Here is a 26,860-nt window from a genome sequence, read left to right as displayed (position 1 = left end):
AGTCATATAGACCATCCCAAGCATGCTCAAACAAAATATAAGCAACAACACTCTAATAATTTTAAGCACATGATCTTATGCACCAATGCAATTTAATATTGACACCCATGCCTTCACCAAACCAATTCTCCATATGTGACTAATCCAAAGGAACATTCAAATTGATGGAGACTTACCATATAACTCAATCATACTTCATTAGAAGTTACTTGAACTTATCAAGAGCTTATTCATGTATTTTAAAGACTCCAAAATCATATATATTAAGAAATTTATATATCTAGCTACTGACCTCCAAAACCAATCTCCACCGTTCAAAGTGAAGAACCACATGTTATAGACCACCTGCCAAAATTTCACCTAAATCGGACGATTAACGAACCAGGAAATGCAGTTTTACGAAAACTGCACGAACTAGAAAAATTAGTGGCACCTAGCGCCCAAAATCAGGATGGTGGCGCCTGGCGGGACTAAACTACTGCCCGACGGTTCCTATTGCCCAAAAGTACGAAAAACAACGTTTTCATGAACAGAACACCACGCGCATCGCCTGGTGGCAGCTTTCCACCGCCATGCAGTTTTTTAACAGTAACCCAGAAACTTAGTTGTTTTAACGTGGGTCGCCTGGCGGCAATTCATGCACTGCCAGGCGATGCATACAGTTCTGGAAAAATCTCAGATTGTTCTGCATCTACTTAAACCTTAAAATCCCAAATCAACAATTCTAGCATTCGTCTTGACCTAATTATATTGTTCACTCATCATATTTATTCAATTTGAACTATTTTTATATAATTATAACATGTAAAATTTAGCCTCACCCTCACAAAATCCCAAAACGCGTCCCGAATAGTCATAGAATGCAATTTCCAGTACTGTCACGTCTATCGCCTGGCGGTGCATACTTACCGCCAGGTGGCACATCGAATTCTGGGCAAACCCCAGATTTTTTCCCGCACCCGTGATGAACCCTAAACCCTCAAATCTCATCCCAATCAATCAAGCGCATAAATTACAAACAAATTGATTTCTTTAATGCCTATGAATTCAATAATTCCATAATCTCAACTTCGTTATCATTAATTTCCAAGAATCAAATTAACAATTCGACCCCAATCCCAACACGACCTCCTTTCACTTTGATGCTTCCCGATCAATCACTTGAATTCATACAAACACAGTGATAATCATCGATTTCATAACTTTATAAATTCAAATCATGCACAGGAACCTTGCACAATATTCAACCATCACAGAATCCATACAGATTCTTTGAACAAGAACACAAGGATTCGCGTCGCCTGGCGGAGTCACCCTTGCCGCCAGGCGGTTCATCTCAAAACCTAGAAATGGGTGTCACTCTCATGCATCGCCTGACGGGCCTTCAAGAAACTTGAAAAACTTGAAAAACGCAACTAGAACAAGATACAAGCATACAATTATCATTAATCATTATACAGTTCATGCTCATATATAAAAATTAACGTGTAAACTCCCCTAACCTGATTCCCTTGGCTTAAATTTTGGAATTGTTGTGAATTCTCTCTTGATCCTCAATGATCTCCCTTTGGCTTTCTCTCCCAATTCAGCTTCAAAGCTTCATTCCAACCTTACTACTCTCAAAATTCGTGTTCTATTTTCTGAGTACACTCACAGCTTGCCAAAACCCTTCTTCTTACCTCACATTGGCCTTTTAAAGGTGCCTTAAAGCTAGATAATTACCAAAAACGAATTTAAGGTTTAATGGTAATGTTTATTATCATTCATTGATTCTTTATGGTCCGTTTTTTAGCCTCCCTTGGCTGCCCATGCATCTAGGGTTTCTCTTAACCCTTCAAATTCAAGCCAAAACCCAAAATAGCAAAAATAAAGTTTAATTTGGGTTCTCTAAGGCTTGAACCCATAACCATACAAATGCCAAATCAATGTTCAACCATTTAACCAATTCATGTTTCATGATGACTAATATAATTAAATGATTATATCATTTCATAATCATGCTCAACATATATTTAAAAATAAAAACAAATAAATAATACACAATTGGCATACATAAGACTCAAACCAAGTCCTTTCACACAATTAAAGTACTCTCAACCACTTGAGCTAGTACTTTTCCACATCATAGTAATTCACATTAAATGCCTTAAAGACTCATACTACCCACATTTATTAAATAATTATTTAGTTAATTATTTAAATTTCTCGGGTCCTACACAAGCTCACTACGGTAAAACCTAACTGAAATCACGAAAATATAGTTAGATGGGAGAGGATACGAGTTGAAGACCAACTTACGTGACGTAGGAACGGAGTTGAGCTAGCTTGAAGATGGAGGAGATCAAAACCCTAGCAGAGCTTGTGTTGAAGGAAAAAAGGATAGAGTAAGGTACTGTTTTTGCAAGAATGGTAGAAATAAGAGGGATTAGGCTGCCTTAGGGGCTTTGGACACCCTATGGGTCAGTCCTTAGGCCCAATAGATAGGGCTAGACCCTTTAAATTTGTAGAGCAAAGAGGGTTTTACAAATAAAATATAGGAACATTATGATAAAATAAAATAAAAAATATACAGGAACATAAACTATTTAAATAGTCGAAATTAGATTTGACTTGTGAAGTAAACCAAAATATAAAATTTGGCATTTATTTACAGAATCCAAGTTATAAGCATTACTTTCAATTAATTCTTTCTTGAGATATTTTGAAGTTTACCAATTGAATACACATTTATACGTTAAGAAAAATGAAATTGAAGATAAATAGAACAAAACATATTTAAATGCAAAATATATAGATTATTGTGATTTTAAATAAGAGCATAGCTTTAAAGTAATTATGTAAGCATCTTTAGTAATTATGAACAAAATTATAATATTTAATAAAAAACGATAAGGCTAAGTCAAATAAAATTTATCTGTTATATTAAATAAGATATTATTATGGTATGTTGGATCACTCATATGAGGAGGAGAAGGACAACCTTAACAAAATAAAAAGGGGAAATTCCCTCGGGAGACCACTTATTGAATATGATTCTCTTGAAGAGGAAAATAAAGAAAGGAAAAGGATAGCAAACAAAGAGCTTTTTCTGCTGGTGGGAGAAAAGTAGTGACAGTATATATATAAATATATAAAAGACAATCAACGGTGACCGAATCACTATCGCACTTAAAAATTAAGGAACATTAATTTTTTTCTCAATATAAGTTGGGGGTCTTAGGATACAAAACGAATATCTTGGGCTATATGTCACTAGAAATTATCGTGCGAAAAAGTAAAACAAAAAAGAAATGTTAGGGAATAACTCAAAAAGTATTTGGTTTGATTCGTTGGGATTTGCATAATTGCACTATCTCAAGAAAGCAAAATATGTGTTTCTTCATCTGAGAATATGAATATATGAATATGACTTGCTATCTCGGCTTCTTCATGGGAGAATATGACTTGTTATTATTATTCATGTGAACGATTGTATATGCATCAATACAAAAAATTGTCCTCAACATTACTAAATTTAGTTTGGCATGTAGGTGGTAACAGACGTAAAAAAATGTATGACAACAATTGTGTAAATAAATGATCAATACTTGTGATAAATGTCATTATCATTGTTTTTATTATGTTTATTTTTTTAGTGGTATTTTTATTACTACTTTTTAAATAATTAAGGTTTTATAAAATAACTTTGGAGACAAGAGTATTTTGGTTTTATTTGTGAAACATTTTATAGATATAAAGAAATCTCAACAAATTGAATATATCAATGATTATTATTCAGTTACAAATTGAATATAAAGAATGTCTTGCTACACGAAATTGAGTATTTAAACATGTTTCCACGAGGGTTTCGATAATCTTCTCCCATTCTCACAACTATAAATCGCCTAAGGTGCTAGAGAGAGGCTCTTTAGGGTGCTCAAAACCTCTCCCTTCTCCTCCTTGTGTTTTCATCTTCATCCGTGGAGGTTTTGTCCCTTTTGGGTTGAGGAGGAAGATGGATCACAAAATTGGAGATAGAGATGTGAAAGGGAGGCACCATTGGAGCGTGGAACAACTACCAAGAACCTTGAGAGAGGCATTGGTTCTAATTTATGGTGTCAATTTCTTCCCTATTCTTCAATTTTGTAAACCCTAGGTTCTTCATCATGAAAAGCTAAACTTATTTGTGGAAATTAGATGTAATAAATTGATTTCTTGTGTATTTTGTGAGGTTAATACATATGTTTTTTCATTTCAATGTTAGTACTTGATTTCTATGCTTAATACTTGTTGTGTCTTGAGCACCCATGACTTGATTGTGGTTCTTTAGTTGTTGGAAAATATCTCTTAAACCTAGAATTGAAATTAAGTACCTAATGAAAGTTGTCTCTAGGGATAGAAATTTCATCATTAATGATCTTAAGAACTTTTGAACTTAAGTCATGATTTTACTTCTTGATGATCCAAAGGATTAGACTTTGATGAGTAATCATAGACCAAAAGTCTCTAGGGATAGATTTGAGTATATTTGTGAGACGATTTTAACATGAAATTGGAATTGAGATGTTTATGAATGCACGAAACGAAGTTAATGAAATCTAGTGTTGACAATTATAAATATTTTATGTTAATTTTTTGTTGCAGGTTGAGTATTGGATAAGCAATATTCGTGTCTGACCCAAGTCGCTGTCATCCCTACTTATGGGATGTATATTCTTAGATATTTCGTTGGATAAAACTCCTTTTGTTTAACATGTTTTGATTTTGTTGCTTTAGTTGGATTACTTAAATTTCGACATGCTCTAGCACAATTTTCATTTTTTTCATTTTGTATAAATCTTGCATTTTTTTTAGTATTTCAAACTTTTATTTTGGTAAGTTATTGTGTAGAGTTAAAATTAGTAATTTTGAGCTAGTAATGTTCATTTTTTTATTTTTTTTGGATTTATGGGTTGATTAATTGTTAAAACAACTGCATTTACGTACGGTATTCACCTATCAAACATAAATTTACGTTAAAAATTTTAATAGACTTTTCTTTTTAACAAATATAAAAACAGGTATAAAAAGTAAGGTTAAGTTTTTGTAAAATTCATATTAAGCATCATAATATATTTTTATATTGTTATACTGACATAAATATATTTTGACATCATTTATTATTTGTTTTTATATGAAATTTTATTAAAAATTAGAAAGAACAAAGAAACCAAATCAAACTCATGTAATAAAATATATAAACTTTTAAAATAATTCTACAGTTATCTAACTTGGAGAGATAAAATGAAAAATATTTGAGTTTATAAACAAATATACGAATTATAACCTTATCGATGTAATAAACCTAAAACAGCTATTTTATCCATATAATGATTACTTTTTCTAGAAATATGAAAAATAAAAATTGCATATATTTTGTGTCCATAAGCATGTGTTAAGTTACAATTATATTAAATTATAATATTTATAATAAGTTCAAAATAACATATAAATAAATTATTATTGAGTTCTTTATATATTTAATAGATTTTGATCATAAAAATTGAAAAGGTTCAATTATATTTGTAATCTCTGAAATTTGAGATAATTCTCATTTTGATTTCCGAATTTATTAATTTTTTAATCTTTCAAAATAAAATAAAAAAATAGTCTTTAAATATTAAATTCGAGAGGTTAAAAATTATTATAAAATCTAAATCTTTAACTTTAAATTGTAAAATTTAGTGTTTAGAGATTAACATAGTGTATTTACATTGTTGAGAGAATAATTTTTAAAATTTTGAAATCAAAATTATATTTACTCTACATTTTTCTGATACTTAAAACATAGTAAAATTATTTTAAAAATTGTTAAACTTTATTAGAAAATACGATGACTTATTTTTTATTTAGCTACCTTTCTTTGTTGACTTAACCAGATTCATGGAATGTTATACATTTGTCGTTTACTTTTATTTTAAAAATTGTTAAATTTTATTATAAAATACGATTACTTAGTTTTTATTTAGCTACATTTCTTTCTTTGTTGACTTAACCAGATTCATTAATGTTATACATTTATCTTTACTTTTATTTTAAGGAGAAAGAAGAATTGAAATCCACTTCATTTTTAAAGATAGTTAATTAAATTTATCCATATAAAAGGTATAAAAGATTCTTGATCGCGTCCAAGCGAGTCTGCATTTACGCTGTCTTAAAATTTATATATATGTATGAAAATAAACTAATTAAATATATTACCATAATTAAAATTATGCTATAATAAAAATGATAAGTAAAATTAAACATTTTAAATGCTTATTTGTTTTATTTTTTACATGAAAGTCATTTTCTATCATTTGTTTTCATTTCTTCTTTACTATATTTTATTTTTGACGTTGGAATTTATTTATTATGATATTAGCGTATAATTAACAATAAACGTTTTATTTTAATTTTTTATAATGGCTTTTTATTATGCGCAAAGCAGCAAGTTGGACAGTTGTGGGCGGTAGGCGGCTATAAGTCCAAGAAGATGGAAGAGGTGGAGACGAGACTTGAGTTGAGACGCTTTTTCATTTTTGGCTTTAGGTTTTTTTAAATACCATTTCGAAAGGGACCGTCAGCTTCACCACTCTCGTCTCTTAATGCACACTTCCCATTCCATTCCATAACCGTCTCAACCTTCCTTCCCGCTCGGGTATAAACCCAAACACTTGGTCTGCCAACTTCTCTCATTTCCCCCAAAACCAAATGAAATACGTCCTCATCAGCGGGGGAGTCGTCAGTGGCCTTGGCAAAGGCGTCACCGCCAGTAGCATCGGCGTTGTCCTCAAGGCCTGTGGCCTTCGCGTCACTTCCATCAAAATCGGTTCTCTCTTTCTCTCAATTTGTTCTCTTTCCTCTGTTTCCTGTAGCCGCTTTTTCTACTAATTCTCACCTTTCAACCGCTCCCATGCAGATCCGTATTTGAACATCGACGCTGGCACCATGTCTCCCTTCGAGCACGGGGAGGTTTTTGTTCTCGACGACGGCGGAGAGGTTTTTTTCCTTCTTCCCGTGTTTATTTCACCTCTGCATGCTTTAATTTCATTGCCGCCCAGCTGGTGCTCAATTTCAACTCTCTGTGTTATGTTTTGACTCGGAGAAAGGTTGATTTGGATTTGGGAAATTACGAGCGCTTCCTCGATGTTACGCTTACCAAGGATAATAACATCACCACTGGAAAAATATACCAGGTTCATGCTTGCTTTTTCAGTGCTTTACCTCTGTAATGGTTATGGAACTCAGTTACAGGGTGCTGGAGAGTGATTTTGCTTTTGTGGCTTAACGGTTTCGTTTCTTGTGACTAGTCTGTTCTTGAGAAGGAACGTAAAGGAGATTATCTTGGGAAAACTGTTCAGGTGATACACCGCACGTATGCCATTTAACTCTTGTTGCTACATATTTGTTTTTTATTTGTATGCGACTGTGGATAATAAAGACCGGTTTGCTGAGTCATTGGTATTTTAAAATAGGTGGTTCCGCACATCACTGATGCTATCAAAGATTGGATTGAGTCCGTTGCTGTGATTCCCGTTGACGGAAAAGAGGGCCCTGCGGATGTTTGTGTGATTGAGCTGGGAGGCACTGTTGGTAAGATTTTTACTTGGAGACGATGCCTCTATTGAAACTGCACCATCCGCTTCAATCAATAATACGGGATCATATTTGTCTTTCTACAGGTGATATTGAATCTATGCCATTTATTGAGGCTCTACGGCAATTGTCCTTTCAAGTGGGTATGAAATAGAATATTTTTGCTTTTAAACTAATGGTAGACAATATAGCGTTTCCCTCTCTCTCTCTCTCTCTGTATGCTACTCAGTACCGTATTGCCCTTTTACGGCTATGATTTGTATTGTCAAAATCATTTATTATTATTGAATTTCTGATAATTTTCCTCATGTTTGACTTGGAAACCTTTTTAAAATCTTTTTGAAAATTCCCCTAATCACCCCAACTTGGAAGTCCAAGTATGGCAATGAAATGTTTTCTTTGGCTGACAATTTTTCCTTTTTATTATGGAAATGAAATGTTATCTTGATACATAGTATTTGTAATACGTTTTTTATGTTTTTATTCTCATGATTCCTTCTCAGGGCCTGATAACTTCTGTCTCATCCATGTTAGCCTGATACCAGTGTTGGGTGTCGTGGGAGAGCAAGTACTATTTAACTACTTGTGCATTACTGCAGCAGACTTAGTTTAAATTGATTTTTCTTTTCTCATTTCGGGTACAATATTCTGCTTCCAGAAAACAAAGCCTACACAACATAGCGTCAGGGAACTGCGAGCATTGGGATTGACACCTCATCTTTTAACAAGTCGCTCTGCAGAGGTATATTGTTCTGCCATTTTAGCACCGGGATGCATTTAAAAGAAAATAATTTCTGTTGTAAGGTTCGCTCTTGAGTCTTTTGGTAGTAGGAGTACATATAATTTTCTTACTCACTTAATCTTAGCGCGCTCAGTTGCGTACATATAATTTTCTTTCTTTTAAGTCAAGGAATTATTGAAATGAGCTTCAGTTGCAAAATTCAGTTACAAAATTCTCGCTCACTTAGTCTTATCAGGCCCAGTTGCATACTACACTATTATTTTCTTTCTTTTAAGCAAAGGGAATTATTGACACGAGCATCAGTTACAAAATTCAGGTTCCACTTTTAGCAACAAATATGATTATGATTAATATTTGTTAATATGCTCGTCTTAATGGAAGTCCATTTTTCCTTTAAAGTTGGGTCTTTCACTAAATGTGTGGGTAAAAGTCAGAAAATTGGCTTTACCTAGTCTCCCAGTAATAATATTTGATAAAAAATGTGATGTTAATAATGTTGCTGAATGTGGTCGACACTTTCACGCTTTTCATATTTTTTGTCATAGTCACGTTGATAAATTTCATTTATTTTTGTTTTTGTCTAACCATTAATCTGTTGTTCAGTGGATGAATAACTGTAATGAAATTTCCATTTCAGATTAACATGTCAAACATCTCCAATGCAAAGGTCTTATCAGTAGTCTTAAATTTAAGACTCAGGTCTTATAACAAAATCCCTGCTGACGTGACATGATCAGGGTTTTAAAATTAATAATGAGTTTTGTATGGTCTCAAGAATAAAGAATAATTGTTCAATATCAACAGTCATGTCTTGAGAATTGAAATGTAAATACAAAATTATAGATATGTGGGTTTTACAAGACCTGGCCGTTGGAACAGAACTTGTAAGAGTTGCTTATAAGTGATGTGGGCATGATGAGACCCATTTAAAGTAAGATAAGACTTCATGAGAGTTTTTTATAAGATCCTTGCATTGTAGTTGCCCTAATGCAGTCTTTATAAGGGCCTACATAATGATTTTCTAAATTGTTGTTCTTTAACGGTTTAGACGTGGCAAGGTAGTATAGTATCACTCTTGGTTGGGTGTGTTTGTTCATTATTCTAGCACTAATGGATTGGATCCTGTTAGAATTCTGGTTAAGATTTAGAAAGGTAGTACAAGGATCAATGTTGTTAGATTGAGTATTTGGGATGTTGGGTTTGACCTTGTACATGCAACATTCTTCTGTACATGTAAATAGATACTTGAAGCCTAATGACCTAGAAAAGAACCTTAAAACCTATATTCTCTCAGATATTTTTCTTTCCCACTCCACTACCCCAAGGTACTGTGTTTTTGTTTGAGGAAATATGATTTCTTGGTAAAATAAGACAGACTCGGTACTATGCAAAGCTACTTCGAGCTTCTGTTTATTTGTTTTGCTTTTTCTTCCCCAGGGAAATTATGTTGTTACAATTGGGCTATTATGTTGAGCTGCATTCTTACCTTAATAATTCTATTAGGATAATGTGGTGATTGCTTGAATTTCACATTGTTCATCTTTTCTATTTGCTGAGATCAACTATAAATTCAGCGTTTTTCAAATGTTTCCTTCTGTTTTGACTTTTTCTGTTGTCTTTAATGCTAGTTTGGTTATATTAGCTGCTGAAATACTTTGTTCTTGAATTTTGGCAGCCTCTTCTAGAAAGTACCAAGGAAAAGCTCTCAAAATTTTGTCATGTTCCAGTAAGTTGTTGGTGAACCGAGCTCAGTTGTCTGAGAGTTTTGTTCTATCGGTTAATTGATCTATATTTTCTGTATGTTTTTTCACAGATTGAGAATATTCTGAACATCCATGATGTACCAAACATTTGGCATATTCCCCTGTTATTGAGAGTGGGTTTTTGATAAATTTTTTGGTTGCATTGAAGCTTGGCTTATTTGTTTATATTTTGTGGATTTTTTTTTTTATGATTGGCTGCTATTTTCAGAACCAAAATGCTCATCATTCAATTCTGCAGCAGCTTAACTTACTCAAGTGAGTTTTTTCCTTAGAAAGTAGACGACTTCTTGATTTAGGGAAGATAGAAGAAAATTCTAGTTATGATGTAATTTGATTAATCTGAGTCTGTTACAGTCTTCAAACTTTGACTGGGATGATATAAACCCTATTTCTTCTGCATCCTTCAAAGTCGAAACCATTGATAAAGTTTTTCTACTTCAATAACATGAAGTGTCAACAACGGTAATTGCGCTTAATTGCATGAAAAGTTGCACTGTAATCTATGTATGCTTAAATGACCCCTCTTGCCATCCTACATCATAATTGGAGTGAGACAGAATATATTCATTATTCGGAATAAAGTTGATCATACTTAGGCGTGCTGGATATATTATACTTGTTTTTTTTTCTTCACACTTACTAAATTCTTTTTCAGCCAAGCTACACCTCCTGATTTGCAGCAGTGGACAGAGATGGCTGAGACCTTTGACAGTCTTACTGAATCTGTTAGTATTATATCTTTAGTTTGCAATGCTTTTACCAAATGCATTTTATAATAAATTGTGCAATGAGTATGACAGCACTTGAAATTACAGGTTAGGATTGCAATGGTTGGAAAGTATGTTGGTCTAACAGATTCATATTTATCGGTTGTAAAGGTGTGTTTTATCTCTTATTTCATGTTTATCACAAGAGTGGCACGATAACAGTATATTTAACTGAAAACTTAATGGCAGATTATTATATTGACTATGTAGCTATTGGCTTGGTTTTGAAAATGAGGAATCTATCATATATGCACAACTTGATAATATCATTTAAAATTCTGGCTTTTTTTTCGTTTAGTCTGACTTTCCCCCATAAATCTAATGTCATTTTCTGGAGAAATTATCTGAATTTCATATTCTTAATAAATCCTTAAAACTGCTATTTCCTTTTGGTAGCAATTAGCATAATTTGTTGTTTTTTATAATTAAAGCGTGTACAACAATTTAGGAGCATCAACTCACTTCCATTGCAGCGTGGTGGCTTTTTCATTTAACAAATAAATTTTGTTTTTGCAAGTTTTTTGACAATTCAATACAAGGGTTGTCATTGAAATGCACTGAATAATTTTACATCTATTTATTTGTGTAATAATTTTTAATAATGCCTGATTATTTACAGGCCCTTCTGCATGCTTGTGTTGCACGCTCTTTTAAGCCATCAATCGACTGGATTGCAGCGTCTGATCTAGAAGACGAGAGTGCAAAATCAGTAATGATTTCTTTCAAATTGCATTTCAAGAAATTAGCTTACTTGTCACTTTGAAGAATGTCAGGCTTATTTTATTGTGTTTTTATTCAGACACCGGAAGCACATGCTACAGCCTGGACGACTTTGAAGGTAAACGCATGTACAATTTGTGAAAATTTAGTCAAATTATATCTTGAGTATGGTGGGCAAATTCTGAAACGTCATACTTTTAGATAATGTACCTTACCTCTGCTAGATTATAGGCTTTTTTAGTTGTGGAAAAATGACATTTTTTCTGTGTATAGATCATCTTTCAAATTGGACTTATACAGTACCAGGAAATATGTATTGCTTTTGACTGACAACATCCATTTTTTAAAATTGACTCGTGCAGAGCGCAGATTGTGTCTTGGTTCCTGGGGGATTTGGAGATCGTGGTGTGAGAGGTATGATGCTTGCTGCCAAATATGCTAGAGAGAACAATGTTCCTTACCTGGGGATTTGCCTGGGAATGCAAATTTCTGTAATTGAATTTGCTAGATCAGTAAGTAACATATCTGTTTGTGATGTTTGGTTCTTTTAACTACATGTTTTTAACATTGTAATTCAACATTCCTCAAAGGTTTTGGGTTGGGAAAAAGCAAACAGTGTAGAGTTTGATGCCCAAACACCGAATCCTGTTGTGATTTTCATGCCAGAGGTATGTATGTGTCTTAGCTCCCCAGTTCCCAGATTTTCCTATTCTTTTTTTTGTTTGTTTGTAATGACTCTGTCATAAACAGGGTTCACGAACGCATATGGGAAGTACCATGAGACTTGGATCTCGGAGAACACTCTTACAGACATCTGATTGTATCACTTCCAAGCTGTATGTGACCTAGCTATATCCCATTAGGTAGTATTTTAAGTTGACGAAATAATAAGTAAAAAGCAGGTCAGATATCCCTCTATTGAAATAACTCATCTTCACCCGTTCCTCCAATTATACTGCTTTTTAAGAGAGGTGTCTGGCTATTGACCAATATTAAGTCTCAGTCTAGGCCTGCTTTACTATGAAAGAAACATGTCAATAAATGAGGTTGGGTTTATTCAAGTACTAAAGTGCTTGACATTCTTCACCCCGCCCATGGAAACACTCACAAATTGAAAAAAGAATTTAACAACTATTACTTGTCCTGAATATTTTGCAAGGAATGTGGATCTGAAAAATTCAAGTGTTGTGGAAATTTTTTATACACTTCTACAAATATTTCCTCATTTCGCTCTTGTTCCTAATTGCTAGGTACGGTAGTTCAGAGTATGTGGATGAACGACATCGGCACAGATATGAGGTTTGATTGTGAAGTTTCTTTTGTGAATTTCGATCGTTTTGGAGGATGGGTGTGATATGGTACATGTTCTGTTATTTGACGTCAACATTATGCAGGTAAATCCAGATGTGATTGGAACTTTAGAAGAAGCTGGACTTCAATTTGTCGGGAAGGATGAAAGTGGAAAACGAATGGAGGTAAGTTTTTAGCTTGGGTAATGTTGATGCGAAGCAATATTAATTTAGGAGAAACGTTGAGAATCTCAGTTTCATTTGTGGTTGCATTTGTTATCCTGTTTTTTTGTTCCTATATTTTATCGTTACACAGAATTTACTTCTTTCACCACTTGTTTTTCTGTACCCTACATCTATTTTGTGGATTTTCATAAATTCTCTCTCGTGCAGATCTTAGAGCTTCCAAGTCATCCATTTTATGTAGGCGTGCAATTCCATCCAGAATTCAAATCACGGCCAGCTAGGCCATCTGCTTTGTTTTTAGGTACTGGCTACTCACTAACTTGCCTTTTATATCTTAAGGACCATATAATGAATGAACTAAGTTATTTTCGCCATCTGTGTTGAGTTGGTTGTTTCAAACACTTAATTCCCCTTTCCCATTTCAAATAGCTCATAACTATTCTCATCAGTTTTGTTTTGGTTGTCTATTAAACATTTAATGATGCTGCACGTAGGTCTCATATTGGCCGCAACAGGGAAATTGGAAGCGTATATTAGTAGGCAAAATGGAAGTTGATCTTTGATTTTGTTACTATAAGAACCTCTCCCAGAATATTTTAATCTTCCCATTGTTAACTGGTTCTCCAGAGGGAAAAAAGTTGGGGAGAGGGAAGGGAGTAATATTGTACATTTGCAGCTGCCTATGCTTACACTATAGCTTAGTCGCCGAGTAATATTATGCACACCTCCACACTCATTGTTTTATTATCATCAGAAAACCTCACATTAATTTTTTTATATTAATTTTATGGCAAGATGCTTAAAGGAGGTTGCAAATACTAGTGTATCTTCGCTTGTGAAGGATAGTGCAATCAACCATGGCAGCTAGAATAGTAATTTTATAGAGCTCATAAGGTCTTTTCTTCACTTTGCTTAAATCGGCAAGTCATGGCCACGCTCTAAATATATTCGGGCAGTGGCCAGACACTTTCCGGTCGGTGTAGTTTGCCGTTGATGTAATACCATGTCCTTTAATATAAGATTTCATTTTCAAATATCTTTTCGACCTTTATTGCACAATAAAAATGTGTTGATAATAATACTATATGAATATGACAATTTGCTACAATTTAAGCAGTCACTTTTTCATTACTGACAGTTAACTGACATTTACGGATTTTTGTATTACTGCTTGAAATTCAATTCGCTTTATTAGTTCACCATGCTACCCCAAATATATACGTGATCTTTTTCATTGTATGTACGCTTGTTAGGTTTTATATTTTCTATTCAACGGATTCAAAAGGTAATACATGGTCAATTATTTTGGAAGGTTTGTTGACGATGAGTTTTGGAAATTAGAAATCGTTTTATGGATGAGATTATAACGATGGGTTTATAACATGATGGCTGATACGTATTTACGATTTTTAAACTGTCAGATTTTGATCACTATTTTCACAAGATCAGCATAATTACTACTCTTTCTGAGAATCTGCTACATTTACCATTTTCTATACATTTATGCTGATCTGAGGACAATTTAAGGATCTGCCTTTAGGATCATGTAGTTTTAATTTTGAGACAAGTGCCAAGCGAAAACACCAGTTAATTTGGTATCATTATTCTTATTGTCAACATTCTATTTCTATGTTTGCATTGGAGAGTACAGCGTTGGATATTATGGATGAAATCTGTCAACTTCATATCACCTTACCGCTTAGTTTACACAGGATTTAGCCTTTTTCTGCTTATAAGACATAGGTCGTGTTTATGTAAATAATTGAACTATTTTATAATTTCTTTATAAATGATATTTTATTATAAATTTGAGCATGAAATAAGTTTGTAAAATATGAACTGCAAGTTATTTTTATAGCATTACACAAGTTTATAAAAAGTTCTTTCCATGTCATATACATAGGCGCTATCAGTCACATTCTTTTAAATTCAACGATGAATGGCAGCTCTGTAGCATTTATTGCATATAATCATGAAAAAAATGTAAATACTAGAACTGAAGTCTAGCTCCTGGTATTTACAGCATCCCGCAGTAGTCTCTCTCATTTCGTTTACTAAAATGTTTTAACATTAACAGTGGCACCAAAACTCAACAGAAAAAGAAGGAAAAATGAAGTAAGCCGCCTGTATTTTTGAAAAACTGCTCAAGAAGTCGTGTCTCTATTGGGTGTTGCATTGTATTGTAGAAGAGAAATCTGGCGCTGCAGCTTCATTTGCTGATAGAATTTTTGTATGAACTCCTCGGCTCGCTTATCTATCCCTTGGGCATCTGCTTCTTGTTCCTCCTGTTCACTACAAGACGTCATCTCCAGGCGTCTTTCATAATCATCATAAAATTCTTGGTCACACTCTCCTGCAGCCGTGAGAGCACTCTTTCTCCCGGTATCATATTCAACATCATCATCGTCGTCGTCGAAATCATACTCAAAATCAACTTGTGGGTTAATACAAGGAATGTGAGGCAAGTGGAAGCGCATAGAGGTTGGACGGTACATCTTGACATGGAAAATGGGGGTCTTGTCGAAGGACAGCTCGCGCTCAAAGTAATGAATATGGCTGGGCGGCGTATTACTGTGTCCGAGACGCTTCAAGTACTTTGGAACCAGACGCAGCTCCATCGCTACCCTCCGTCTCAACACCCCACCTTTACGTGCCCACAGCAATGTCACTCGCAGCAGGTTCCATGCTCTATGACCAACGCCACGGTTCTTCAAACCCATGATATGATACCTCTTATAATGTTCTCCAATTAATGTTGTTGAAACACAAATCTAGTGAAGACCAGAGGAGTGTATGCGTAGCTATTGCAAGAAATGTGGAAACTCTTTTTGAATGTGCTTTAAGTTGATGATGAAAGATGTTGGGTGCTCTTTCCATATATATACTATGGGCAATAGTGGGAAAGAGTGAGAAAGGTGTGGGAGGTTTTTGGACGCGTAGCGTGATCAGAGAAAGAGACAGATTAGTAGTTTTTGTTTTCAGTCTCAAGTTTCACATATCAAATGTGAAGTGCCAACTCGTTAAGGACACGTCTTCACTGTACGCGGTTGGATCAAGCTGGATAGACTGCATTATATAATTTCTTTACTTCATTACTATAATGCCCTTTATTCGTATAGGTTATCATTGATTTACCAACTAAAGTCTACTAATCAACTTAAGCATTTAAGAGACTTTATCTACCATAATTATTATGCAAAGTGTTAATATCTTTCCTTAAATAGAAGTACTGACGAGTATTATTTACCTAGTTAAAAAATTAGTTTGGTATTGTAAAACACTTTAGTGCGCATCATTAGATGTTAACGAATAGGGTTGAAGTACTTGGACCCCAAGTTAGAATGATCTAAGGTGGTTGTTTAGAGGTTTGCAATTTACGTAACAGATAAAAATGGTTAGTAAGGGTGATCAACACAAGTTTAAAAAAAATAAGCACTTTTGGAAATCCATCACCCCTTTGTAAGGGTCTTTTTGGTCATACGACATGACACAACGTGTAAAAAATAGAGAGAAGGGCCCACAACCACATGAAATGGAGGCTGCTTCTAGTTGGATTTTGTTGGATCATACTTGAACGCCGCTGTGAATGCTTTAAGTCACAAAATTTAAATATCATTAAACGCGACATTTTAGACGTAAAGTTTAGGCACTTTTTCCAAGTAAACTTGTCGTAATATGATTTATGTATATCGATTAAGAGCTAGCGGATCCAAAGCTCTAACAACTATTCTAACTATTTTTCCGTTTGAATCTAGGAACTTTCTGTTTCGTTTCGCTCACGCAATTCATTGTTTACCTACTGCACCTTGTTTTCTCTCCAAAAGTTCATTTGGTGCTTCAAAAGCTGTACTAATTATTATTGGAAAAAAATGTCACAACAAATTTATGTTGTGTTTTGTTTGTATCTAACAGGATTTTAGCTGATTTCGTACTCAAGGGGATAACTAATTGGCAATCATTCATATCTATAGCCAATGTTGGATCTTTTCTACGGATTAAACTTTTTTTTTTCTAAATTACCAAAATAAACACTCTCAATATTATTCATTCAATCAGAATCATTAAATGTTCATACGTTTGAAAATTATGTCGAATTCTAAATGATGAACTGTATTACTTGTATTTCCCCCTTCCTTTCTTTTACTTTTAAAAAAATTGAAAAAATCATGCCAGAAAGTTTAAAAATTAGGTAATTTTTTAAATGAATTGAGAAAAAAATTCGCAAATGTTGACATGGAGAAGTCAACCAAAACATTCACATACAGCTCACAGAAATTATATTTAGGACATTTAGCTACGATGGTAAGAATAATACACAGTTTATATCGATCCAGACAAAAGTTATATTCTTTTATATCAATTATAAATAATGACATGGTAAATATTATTTATAACGTTGATTTTTATATAACATTCATATTATATTTTCTAATTGCAAAATCCATCGCAACGACTTCAATTAACAAATGATATCTACAATAACCCTACACAATATTTCTCCCAAACTCTGCTAGCTTGAAATCAAAGCTTGAACTTCATACAAAAATGACAATACAGAAAACACAAGTCCAACAACAATACCTACATAAAACTAAAAACAGATAATAGAAATATCCTAGAGTGATTAAAAGAGTTAAAAATGAAAAACCCTGGAAAAGAGACACTTACAAAAGAGAGAACGAAACTTAACACTGTAATATTTAGAAAGAAGAGAAAGAACAAAGGTTTGACTTGTTTATTCTCTTTCCTTTATTTTTTTTCTTACTCTTAAATTTACAAGAATGTGTAAAACTTCAAAGGTCCAGCTAGCCCTTGTTCCCATGAAATGGAAAAAAATATGGATCAGAGGTACATTTTCTTTTCTCACTCAAACTTCATAACTCAATTATTTCCAAAGCTTTTTTTAGATAAACTCACATATGTTTGTGGCGAAAATAATAGCTTTTTCTATTTTTGAAATCATTAAAGAAAAGTTTTACTTCGAGTTCGGAAGAGGAGTTTGCAATCAGAACTAAATTTATACAACAAATATTTGCATATATAAAAATATTTAAAGAACTATATTTATGTATTTTCTCCAATAAGCAAATCCCAAATTTGCTAGGTTTACGTAATTTAATTTTTGGGTATCAAACTTCTTTTCTTTTTATAGAGATGCTAAACTTCATCTCTATTAGAGAATAATAGAATAATAAATGTGAGACCAAAAGGGAAACTCTAATGAAATGTATGATGCTAACTTATTTAATCAATCGGATAAAAGCGATTTTCTTTATTCAAATATTATTTTTTTCGCTTTATCATGTTTTCTTAATTTTTTTTAAACAAATAATATTATCACATTCGATTTCTATTTGCAAATTTAGAAAAAAATATCTTATTAATAACTAATTTTAATAATCAAAAGTAATTAATCATTATAATAAATACTGATTTATAAAATAAAAAAATATTAGTTATTAAAATAGTTATTATTATAAATAAAAAATCATAGATCTTTATTTTTATTGTTTTTTATTTTCATATCAAATATGGCAACAAAGATCATAAAAATAGACGTAACTTCGATTTTATTGTATAACAAGTAAACTTATTTGCACATGAATAATCATTGACAATTGTTAAGTAATATTGTGTTCCACACCATAGAGGAGTGCGATAAGGTTCCATAAATTACAATGAACTAAAACAAATAAACTAGTGACAATATGCTCTATGTTGTTTAACACAGAGACATATTTCACAAATTCTATTATTATTGCTTTTACTAAATTAATTCATGTGAGAGATGCATTTTAGCACATCTTCTGACAATTGAACCAAAGGTTTACGGCACAGATCAATTGATAAATCCCTATCAAATGTTTATGCATGTACACTTGAAATACCCAAAAATAAATAAAATCTATCAGTCTGAATCAATGTCATAAAAAAATAATTATAATTTTTTGTATAAAAAAAATCTTTATATAGTCTCCATATATTAGACCTGTTATAAGTGATATTTTCACTTACTCATTTAGTTCCTTTTAATATATATGAAAAGTTTTTCCCTAAAATATTATAGCTTTTCTGTTTCTCTGTTTTTAAGAGAAATATAAACACGTAATTGAGAAAATAAACGGAAGATTAATGGGATTATACGAAGAAATATCTTATAAAAATCAAACTATAACTTCTATATGTAAAAGAAAATAACTAGATATACAAGGAGAACTCATTGGTGCAAAATATATCATGAATTACACTTCTTTACAACGGTTATTAATGATTTCTCATAAAAAATAGTGGTGACAATGTTAAAATAAGAGAATTTTTTTATTATAATTATCTTAGATTCATTTTTTTTTCTTTTGACAATCATTATATATAAAAACTGTTGTCATTTCTCATTTTTAAAACACTATTTTGGATATAATATTGCATTTTTTTTATTATGTTGTTTGTTTTTTCTTTTCTTTCCTTCATTATCTTTCATTTTCTTTTAATATTGGAATTGTTGTTCTATTCTCTCTATTTTTGAAAAATCTTGTTTTTTATTATTTTCTTAAGTCGTCTCATGCCTCTTTATTCTCTTGTCCATTCCAGATTCTCTATTTTCCACTCATGAATTTGTTGATTATGTTATTGAAATATAGAATTGTTTAATAATAATGGTGTCTGAATATATGATGTTTGGCGAGTTTTGTGATTAGAAGCAGCGAAAGTGATGTATCTAGTGGAATATAGAGTATTTGTTAAGGTTAAGGTTGCGGATGTCGATGTGAGGGAATGGAGCGAGCAAGCGTGTTTCACCATTGATTTTCAGAGAGGGCGTTTCGCGATGATGCATGGAGGAACATCTCAGATGTCCCTGGAGGCTCACTAAAGTTGTTTTTCCTTTGTTAATGAGTTTATTATTGGGACTTTGATTGGTTGTTTACTCAAACATACTCTAGCCCTAATTGAACCATAGTTGATGTTGTGGTGTGTGGAATCTAATCCAAACATGTTGCACATTAATGACTTTTGGAATCTATGTTGTTAAATAGTCATTATCGTACCACTACATTTTTTTATCAACATTTTTGGAATCCAAACACTTTTTTATCAACTTAGGAGAAGATTTTGCAATTTCGATGTTGTATGATTTTATATCGATGACGGATCTTGACGAAAATTGTTGGAGGAGCCAAAATAATACATCAAAAAATTATATATTTAATTATTGTCACTAATAAAATAAAAATAAATACATAATTTAGTATAACAATAACTAAAAAAGAAATCACACATATCTAAAACATTGTCAAGAGAAAATTCAATAATAATCATCAAATCACACTTAAAATCCAGTTATAAAAAACACAAAGTACAATATTTTTTTCTATTTTCATAAAATAAAAAATTAATATACAAAAGGCTGATTAAATAAATGATTAAACTAATATTGTACTATCAAGTGAGACAAGAGAGAATTACCTTCTTCTTTATTTCTTAAAAAATGAAAGAAAATTGCTGAAAGATGAGAGCAAAAATAATAGATTTTTTTCTCTTCATAAACAAAAAAAGAAGATAGGTGAGAACAATTTGTGAGAAACTCAAGACATAGAATGGAACTACAATTAAAATTCGGTTATAAAAAACACGCAGTATAATATTTTTTCTTCTATGTTCATAAAATAAAAAAATAATATAAAACAGGCTCATTAAATAAATTATTAAACTAATATTTCACTATCAATTGAGACCAAAGAATTATCTTTTTTTTTTCACCTCGAGTATGGAAGAGAACAGAGGAGAAATAATAGCAAAAGTGATAGATCTTTTTCTCTTCAAAAACAAAAGAAAACAGCTGAGAATGAGATATGAGAACAATTTATGAGAAACTCAAGACATATAATGGAACCACAATTATGATTCCGTTATAATAAAACACACAATACAATATTGTTTTCTTCTATATTCATAAAATAAACAATTAATATAAAAGAGGATCATTAAATAAATGATTAAACTAATATTTCACTATCAAGACCAAAGAATTACCTTCTTATTTTCTCGCATGAGAATGAAAGAGGACATATGAGAAATAAGAGCAAAAATAATAAATCTTTTTCTCTTCAAAAACAAGAAAAAAAAAGGTGAGAATGGAATATGAGAACAATTTGTGAGAAACTCAAACCATAATAAATAAAAAAATCAAAAACATATCTTAATAAATCTTTTTATTCTTTATTTTTTTATTATGTTTAATTTTATATTTTATTATTTATTAACATTAATTATTATGTTTATAAAAGAAATAAAATATTTGATTTAATTATAATATATTTTTTAATATCTATAATATAAAAAAATAAAATATATATAATATAAAAAAAAGTTTAAAACTTTTGGGGGGCCATGGCCCCTCCCTGCCTTAACAATGCTCCACTAGTGTCGATTATAAACCCTACAAACTTTATATATTGATATTGTATTATATATTTTTGAGTTATGGTTTCGGAGGTGTCAACACCCCATTTCATCCGGACAAATAAGTTTGTTCTCAAAAAATAAAAAATATATGTTTTTAATTAATGATAGAAAAAACAGAAAAAGGAGAAAAAGGAAAAAAGGTGTGATAATTTTTCTGTAGACTTTCTAGCATTTAAAGAAGGAAGGAAGAAGAACCCAATTTGTTTTTAATTGTCACACTCACCCTTTACATGAGCCCAAATATTTTATACCTATCTTCAGCCCCAATATTTTCGGTAATAATGTTTTTCGGAGAAAAATATGATTTTAATAATTAGAAGCAAATATTCTTAATAATAATTAGAATCAATTATATGAATATTATGTTATGATTTGATTTATGTAATAGGTTTTGTTGAAAGGGGGAGCTACTTCAACTCATATGAAGATGGTTTTGATGATGTCCAAGGCTACACTTCATGTGCATTACCAGTTTAGAATTAGTCCTGTTTTAGTTAGGCTATGTATTAGGCTGTTTGTATGAAATTATCAGATGTAAATCAAGCCTGCATTAAGTTGTAATTAACCATCACACTCTTGCTTGTGCAATCATGAATTAATTAGTTGTTTAACTAATGGATTAGCTGTGAGTATTGCACTAAGGCAGTGAAAATACACTCACGATAATCAATTAGGTAAATTCCTAATCCATTAATGACAGCAGAGAACTTTGTATAAAAGTTGTTTTTAAAATCTGTTTCAAGTAGGGAAAAAGTTACAAATCACTGAAAAACATTCTGAGAAACAGCCCTCTGAGATTCACAGAGTTCTTAAGCATTCTTGAAGATCATTCAAGTGAAGATTCAAGGAGATCGATGGTTGATTCTACCTTAATGGGTCTAGCTTGAATCTAGGAGCAAATTGACAAATCTGCACAACAATAGGTGTATTCGTTTCTTGATTTTTTTGATTGTATCTCTAATTACAGTTGCTTCATTGTGTGAAGTGTAGGCCTAGGTGCAATTGCGTGGATGCATTGCTCCTAGGGGAGTTCTTGATTGGTAGATCAAGTGCCTTGGTTTTTAGGTTCTAGAATTATATAGATGTTCTTGTAATTCTTGGATCTTTATTGTGTTAGCGGAATCCTCCTAAGTGGGTTTACTTAGGAGAAGACTGGACGTAGATTCTTTTTGAATCGAACCAGTATAAACTGTTGTGTCTTGGTTTTTCTCTTCTCTTACAATCTTTCTTAATTGTCTTAAACAGTCCATTAACACAGAACTGCGAAATTGATTATTTGGGTTATAAGACTTAAAGATTCTTTCAAGATTCAACTTAACCAAGTGAAAGACTCATTAATCAATTCAGATCCCTTTCTGGGTTGAGCTATTAGGCAGATCTGATTTTAACAGGTTTTCTTCATGTACCGGAGAATATATGACTCTAATAATTGCAGACAATATTTTTTAATAACATATAATCAATACCTTGTATATTATACGACGATTTAATTTCTATAATATATTATTTCATCGGAACCAATTCCTTCCTCATACATTTTATTATAATTAAAGACTACAAGATTTCAGTAGTATCCCGACAAAATCTCTCCAATGCAAGACACAGAAAGAAAATTTGACACTTTTTTTATTATTAGAGCACACATGCAAAGGGGACACTTCACTATCCTGTTAGTTGGATTTGCTTTGTTCGTTGTCTTGAAAGGTAAGTTATTTTTTCTCCTAATGTTATTTAGGTAGGTATCGGTGAGAATAATAAAATTAATGGGTTGTGAATCTTGACTTGTTACTATGTTATAATATCAAGTGTATGATTGATTGACCCGTTATATGATTAGATGCGTTTGGGTTTCGGATGTTAGGTGACTTTGGGTTTTGAATATGTGTCGATTGAAGTTTAATGTTCGATTGTGGCAACAACTCTGATTGTGAATGAACGTCTCTATTTGAGTGATTAATCCATGTGAAACTTAATTTATATGCGCGACCTCTCTCTTTTCTTCTATTTGGGATGTCATTATTTTTATCTTGGTAATTAAAAATATCTTTCCTAGACTTTTAATTCTCTTATTTAAAAAAATAAAAAATATAAATTATATTGTTTCTTTTATATAATTATTGAATATTTTGGATTTGTTTGACAATGACAACTAAAATACTCCATTGTAGGCTTTAGATTCTCTTATTTTAAGAAATAAAAATAAACGAACATAAAAATAAATAAAAATAAAAATTATAAATTATATTTCCTTATTGAATATCATGTGAAGTCTTGGATTTGTTTGATGATTAAAATACTCCTTCGTAAATTTTTATTATCTTATTTAAAAAAATAAAAAATAAAAAATAAAAATAAAAAATATAAATTATTTATTTTATATAATTATTGAATATCATATCAAGTCTCGAGTTTGCTTGATAACTAAGTCTTTTATCAGGTTGAATCCCGAATTTCCTTGATAATAAAAAATATTAAAATCTAAAATAATAAATTATAATAAATTATAAATTTTTTATCATTTTTTGATATCATATATAGTCTTGGATTTGCTTGATAATTTAATCATGTTGAATCTCGGATTCTCTTCATAATAAAAACATTAAAATCTAAAAATAAAAAAATAATATCAACCAACAAATATTGTTACAAAGAACTACGTTATATGTAAGAGCGAGGTATAATCCTCGTCGGTCTAAAAAAAATAAAAAAATATTTCTTTTATCTTTATTATTTTGTATATATATTTATTTTGTTTGATTTTTGGAGAACAACAAATATTTTAAAAATCTACTTTTATCTTGCATAATTCATTAAAAAGAACCATCTTAGGACGTATGTTGTGGGGGTGTGCTAATACCTTCCTACAACATGCTCTCAAAACCAAATTTCAAAAACTATTCTTTTTATAAGGTTTTTCTATAGTTTTCTATAATAAATTAGGAAGGTGATTCCTCTACATTTTAAAATTATTTTTGCCGTCTCGTCGCGATTTCGATTGCGACAAAAGATTTTGAAGTTGTGATGTGATATAAATGTGTTTGTAAATTATATCGTTTATATATGATTTATGCATGTATTCTATATCCATAAAATTGGGTGCACGTTAAAAAAAAATACATATGATTACAATACTTGTTATAATTACTACAATATATCAATTTCAATGACAATTTTAAAGACGTCTGTAGTTGAAAATCAATATTGTTCTTTGAAAAGTTAATAACTTTTATGATGATGACAAATAAAAAAAAATCCACTCTCACACATAAGATGATGATGCTTCTTGATTCAGAATTATTGTCGTATGTGGAAATACAATGACAATCCCTAATTGTCCCCACATCTCCATTTTTTATTTACACTTTTATTAGCAATAGTTTAAAAATAGTTGAAAGGTTGTTTTAATGATTAAAAGTTCATTGTTTGGTCTAATTTTATATTACACCACTCCAACATCAATTACATTTTATTTTTACCAATTTAAAATTGTGGTAATTGATTGCAAGCAAAAGCACATTGGAAATCTTGTAATATTCCTTTTTTTATGATTTTTCCATTGATTAGTAAAAAAGTAAAACAAGATGTGAAATGATAACTAAAAAGAAGCATAAGAAACAAAAAGGAATAAGTTATGTTAACAAAATCAGTTCTTTTTTCTTTTTTTTTTTTTATCAGCAAAGAATTGATATAATTAAGAAAGAGCACTTAAGGGGTGCTCTAACCCTTATACAAAACAATCTAGTACATATTGATGTTCTAACTTGGCATCATAGCATCTTTAAAACAAAAAGCTAGAACAATAGCATAACTCTGAACAAAAACTATGGGATAGGCTTGTGGATCCAAACACAAAGATCTAGCAGATTCAGCATAATAGAGTTGATCCGCCTCCTTTGAATTGCTATCCTAGTCCCTTCTGCTTCCACAAGCACCACTTCATTGTGTTTTGGTTGCTACAGAATAGAACAAGCGTAATGGAGGTCTGAAAATATGCTGCATCATAAAATAGTTATGAACACAGTGGAGGGAGATCTTTGTCGCTGGTAGTGTGCCCTTTTAAGCCTTCAGCAATAGCATCCAAGTTATTCCAAATGCCTACGGCTTCACATGTAACTACAATATGTTTTGAACCTTGATTTGTGTTCCCTTGTACACAGTCACCACCACGATACAATTCCATTTAGCTTTTGAACACCTGCAGTTTGATACCTATCACACTGGAACACACAACATTACCGTATCACATGGATTTTAAGCATGTAAATGGGGATAAAATCCAATCACTATAAGAGAACGATGTAGTAGGAATCTTATGTTTCATCCATACCCAAGCTACCATTTGAGCATGACTGAAAATTTCTATAGGGTCCACTTTCCTTTGCTTAAAGATTACCCCATTCCTATGGTTCCAAATTTCCCCTATAGTAGCTAACCACATACCTCTCCAAGCTAGGTTTTGTCTACTATTAAGATTAGCGAGGTGGAAGTGGTTAAAGTTCGCCCTAGGATTGATATGGTGCACATTACATACCCTCAACCATCTATCACACATATTCCACACCATTTGGGCCACCCTACAAGAGAAGAATAGATGGACTACAGTCTCTTCATGTGTGCCACACAAGTCGCAGAGATTATGTTGTAATTGAACCCCCTTTGCTAGTAACTTATCCTTAGTTGGTAACTTTTCCAAAAATACCCTCCATCCCAGTATTTTAGCCTTTGGGGTTACCCTTGTGCTCCACAACATTGTAAACTCTTCATACACTTCATCTTCATCGTATATTTGCAATGCTTTGTAGGTTGATTTTACTGAAAACATCCCATCCTCACATTCTTTCCATTTACAAGTATCGGGATATCCCTTACGTAATCGTAGGCCATTCAGTTCTATTGGCATCATTATGTATATCTTAATACACATAAAGAACTTTATAGAAATGAACAAAATAAATCTTATAAATATTTTTATCGCGGTTCAACATTTCATACTAGCAATTAGTGATAAAAAAATTGCACCATGTAAAAATTTGACATTAATCCTTAAACAAAAGATAATTATTTATGTTAGAAATATAAGTTTGAGTTTAAGTTTCATATTAATTAGATACAAGAAAATCAAATATTATATAAGATAAAAATCCATATAAACCTCGAGGTTTTAAGTTGGAGGTGATGAAAAACGTCTTGACAAATGATTTAAGTAGTACCGATGTGGAAAGAATTCACTTTTGAAAAAAAAAAATTATTGAAAATCTAAATATGAGTCTAAATTCCACATTAGATAGAGATGAAAAAGTTAAACATTGTATAATAGTAAAAAATTCATAAATCTAT

General features: G+C 31.7%; 2 protein-coding genes across 3 annotated transcripts; one reads left to right on the top strand and one right to left on the bottom strand.

Annotated features, from left to right (window-relative positions):
• The first annotated feature begins 6,487 nt into the window (after window positions 1-6,487).
• On the top strand, window positions 6,488-14,094 carry LOC114191081 (CTP synthase-like). 2 transcript variants are annotated; one of them, XM_028080246.1, is made up of 22 exons: window positions 6,491-6,829; window positions 6,920-6,999; window positions 7,110-7,196; window positions 7,311-7,361; window positions 7,476-7,593; window positions 7,683-7,739; window positions 8,100-8,164; window positions 8,255-8,338; window positions 10,014-10,064; window positions 10,152-10,214; window positions 10,310-10,356; window positions 10,757-10,826; window positions 10,917-10,979; window positions 11,488-11,577; window positions 11,668-11,706; window positions 11,951-12,100; window positions 12,179-12,256; window positions 12,339-12,424; window positions 12,839-12,887; window positions 12,983-13,063; window positions 13,271-13,364; window positions 13,558-14,094. In XM_028080246.1, exons 1-22 carry the CDS (start codon window positions 6,712-6,714, stop codon window positions 13,617-13,619), a joined length of 1,683 nt encoding a protein of 560 aa, XP_027936047.1. In that variant the 5' UTR covers window positions 6,491-6,711; the 3' UTR covers window positions 13,620-14,094. The 2 variants fall into 2 exon arrangements, with proteins under 2 accessions (XP_027936048.1, XP_027936047.1); XM_028080247.1 differs by lacking the exons at window positions 12,983-13,063; window positions 13,271-13,364; window positions 13,558-14,094 and having other exon boundaries at window positions 6,488-6,829; window positions 12,339-12,451.
• Window positions 14,095-14,984: 890 nt separating this feature from the next.
• Window positions 14,985-15,930, bottom strand: LOC114191082. Its single transcript, XM_028080248.1, has one exon. The coding sequence runs from the start codon at window positions 15,781-15,783 to the stop codon at window positions 15,208-15,210; it is 576 nt and encodes a 191-aa protein (XP_027936049.1). The 5' UTR covers window positions 15,784-15,930; the 3' UTR covers window positions 14,985-15,207.
• Between the last annotated feature and the right edge of the window lie 10,930 nt (window positions 15,931-26,860).

This window comes from Vigna unguiculata, chromosome 7 (genome assembly GCF_004118075.2).
Source record: "Vigna unguiculata cultivar IT97K-499-35 chromosome 7, ASM411807v1, whole genome shotgun sequence".
In the NCBI taxonomy this organism is placed as follows: domain Eukaryota; kingdom Viridiplantae; phylum Streptophyta; class Magnoliopsida; order Fabales; family Fabaceae; genus Vigna; species Vigna unguiculata.
The sequence above is the reverse complement of the archived record's forward strand: the minus strand, read 5'-3'. Positions and strand labels throughout refer to the sequence as shown.

Excerpts from the sequence above, each read along its gene's own strand:
- LOC114191081 (XM_028080246.1), top strand. The coding sequence starts at position 6,712 with ATGAAATACGTCCTCATCAGCGGGGGAGTCGTCAGTGGCCTTGGCAAA. Across the intron at positions 7,594-7,682 it reads TGAGCTGGGAGGCACTGTTG|GTGATATTGAATCTATGCCA; the intron begins GTAAGATTTTTA and ends GTCTTTCTACAG. Across the intron at positions 11,707-11,950 it reads CAGCCTGGACGACTTTGAAG|AGCGCAGATTGTGTCTTGGT; the intron begins GTAAACGCATGT and ends TGACTCGTGCAG.
- LOC114191082 (XM_028080248.1), bottom strand. The coding sequence starts at position 15,783 with ATGGGTTTGAAGAACCGTGGCGTTGGTCATAGAGCATGGAACCTGCTG.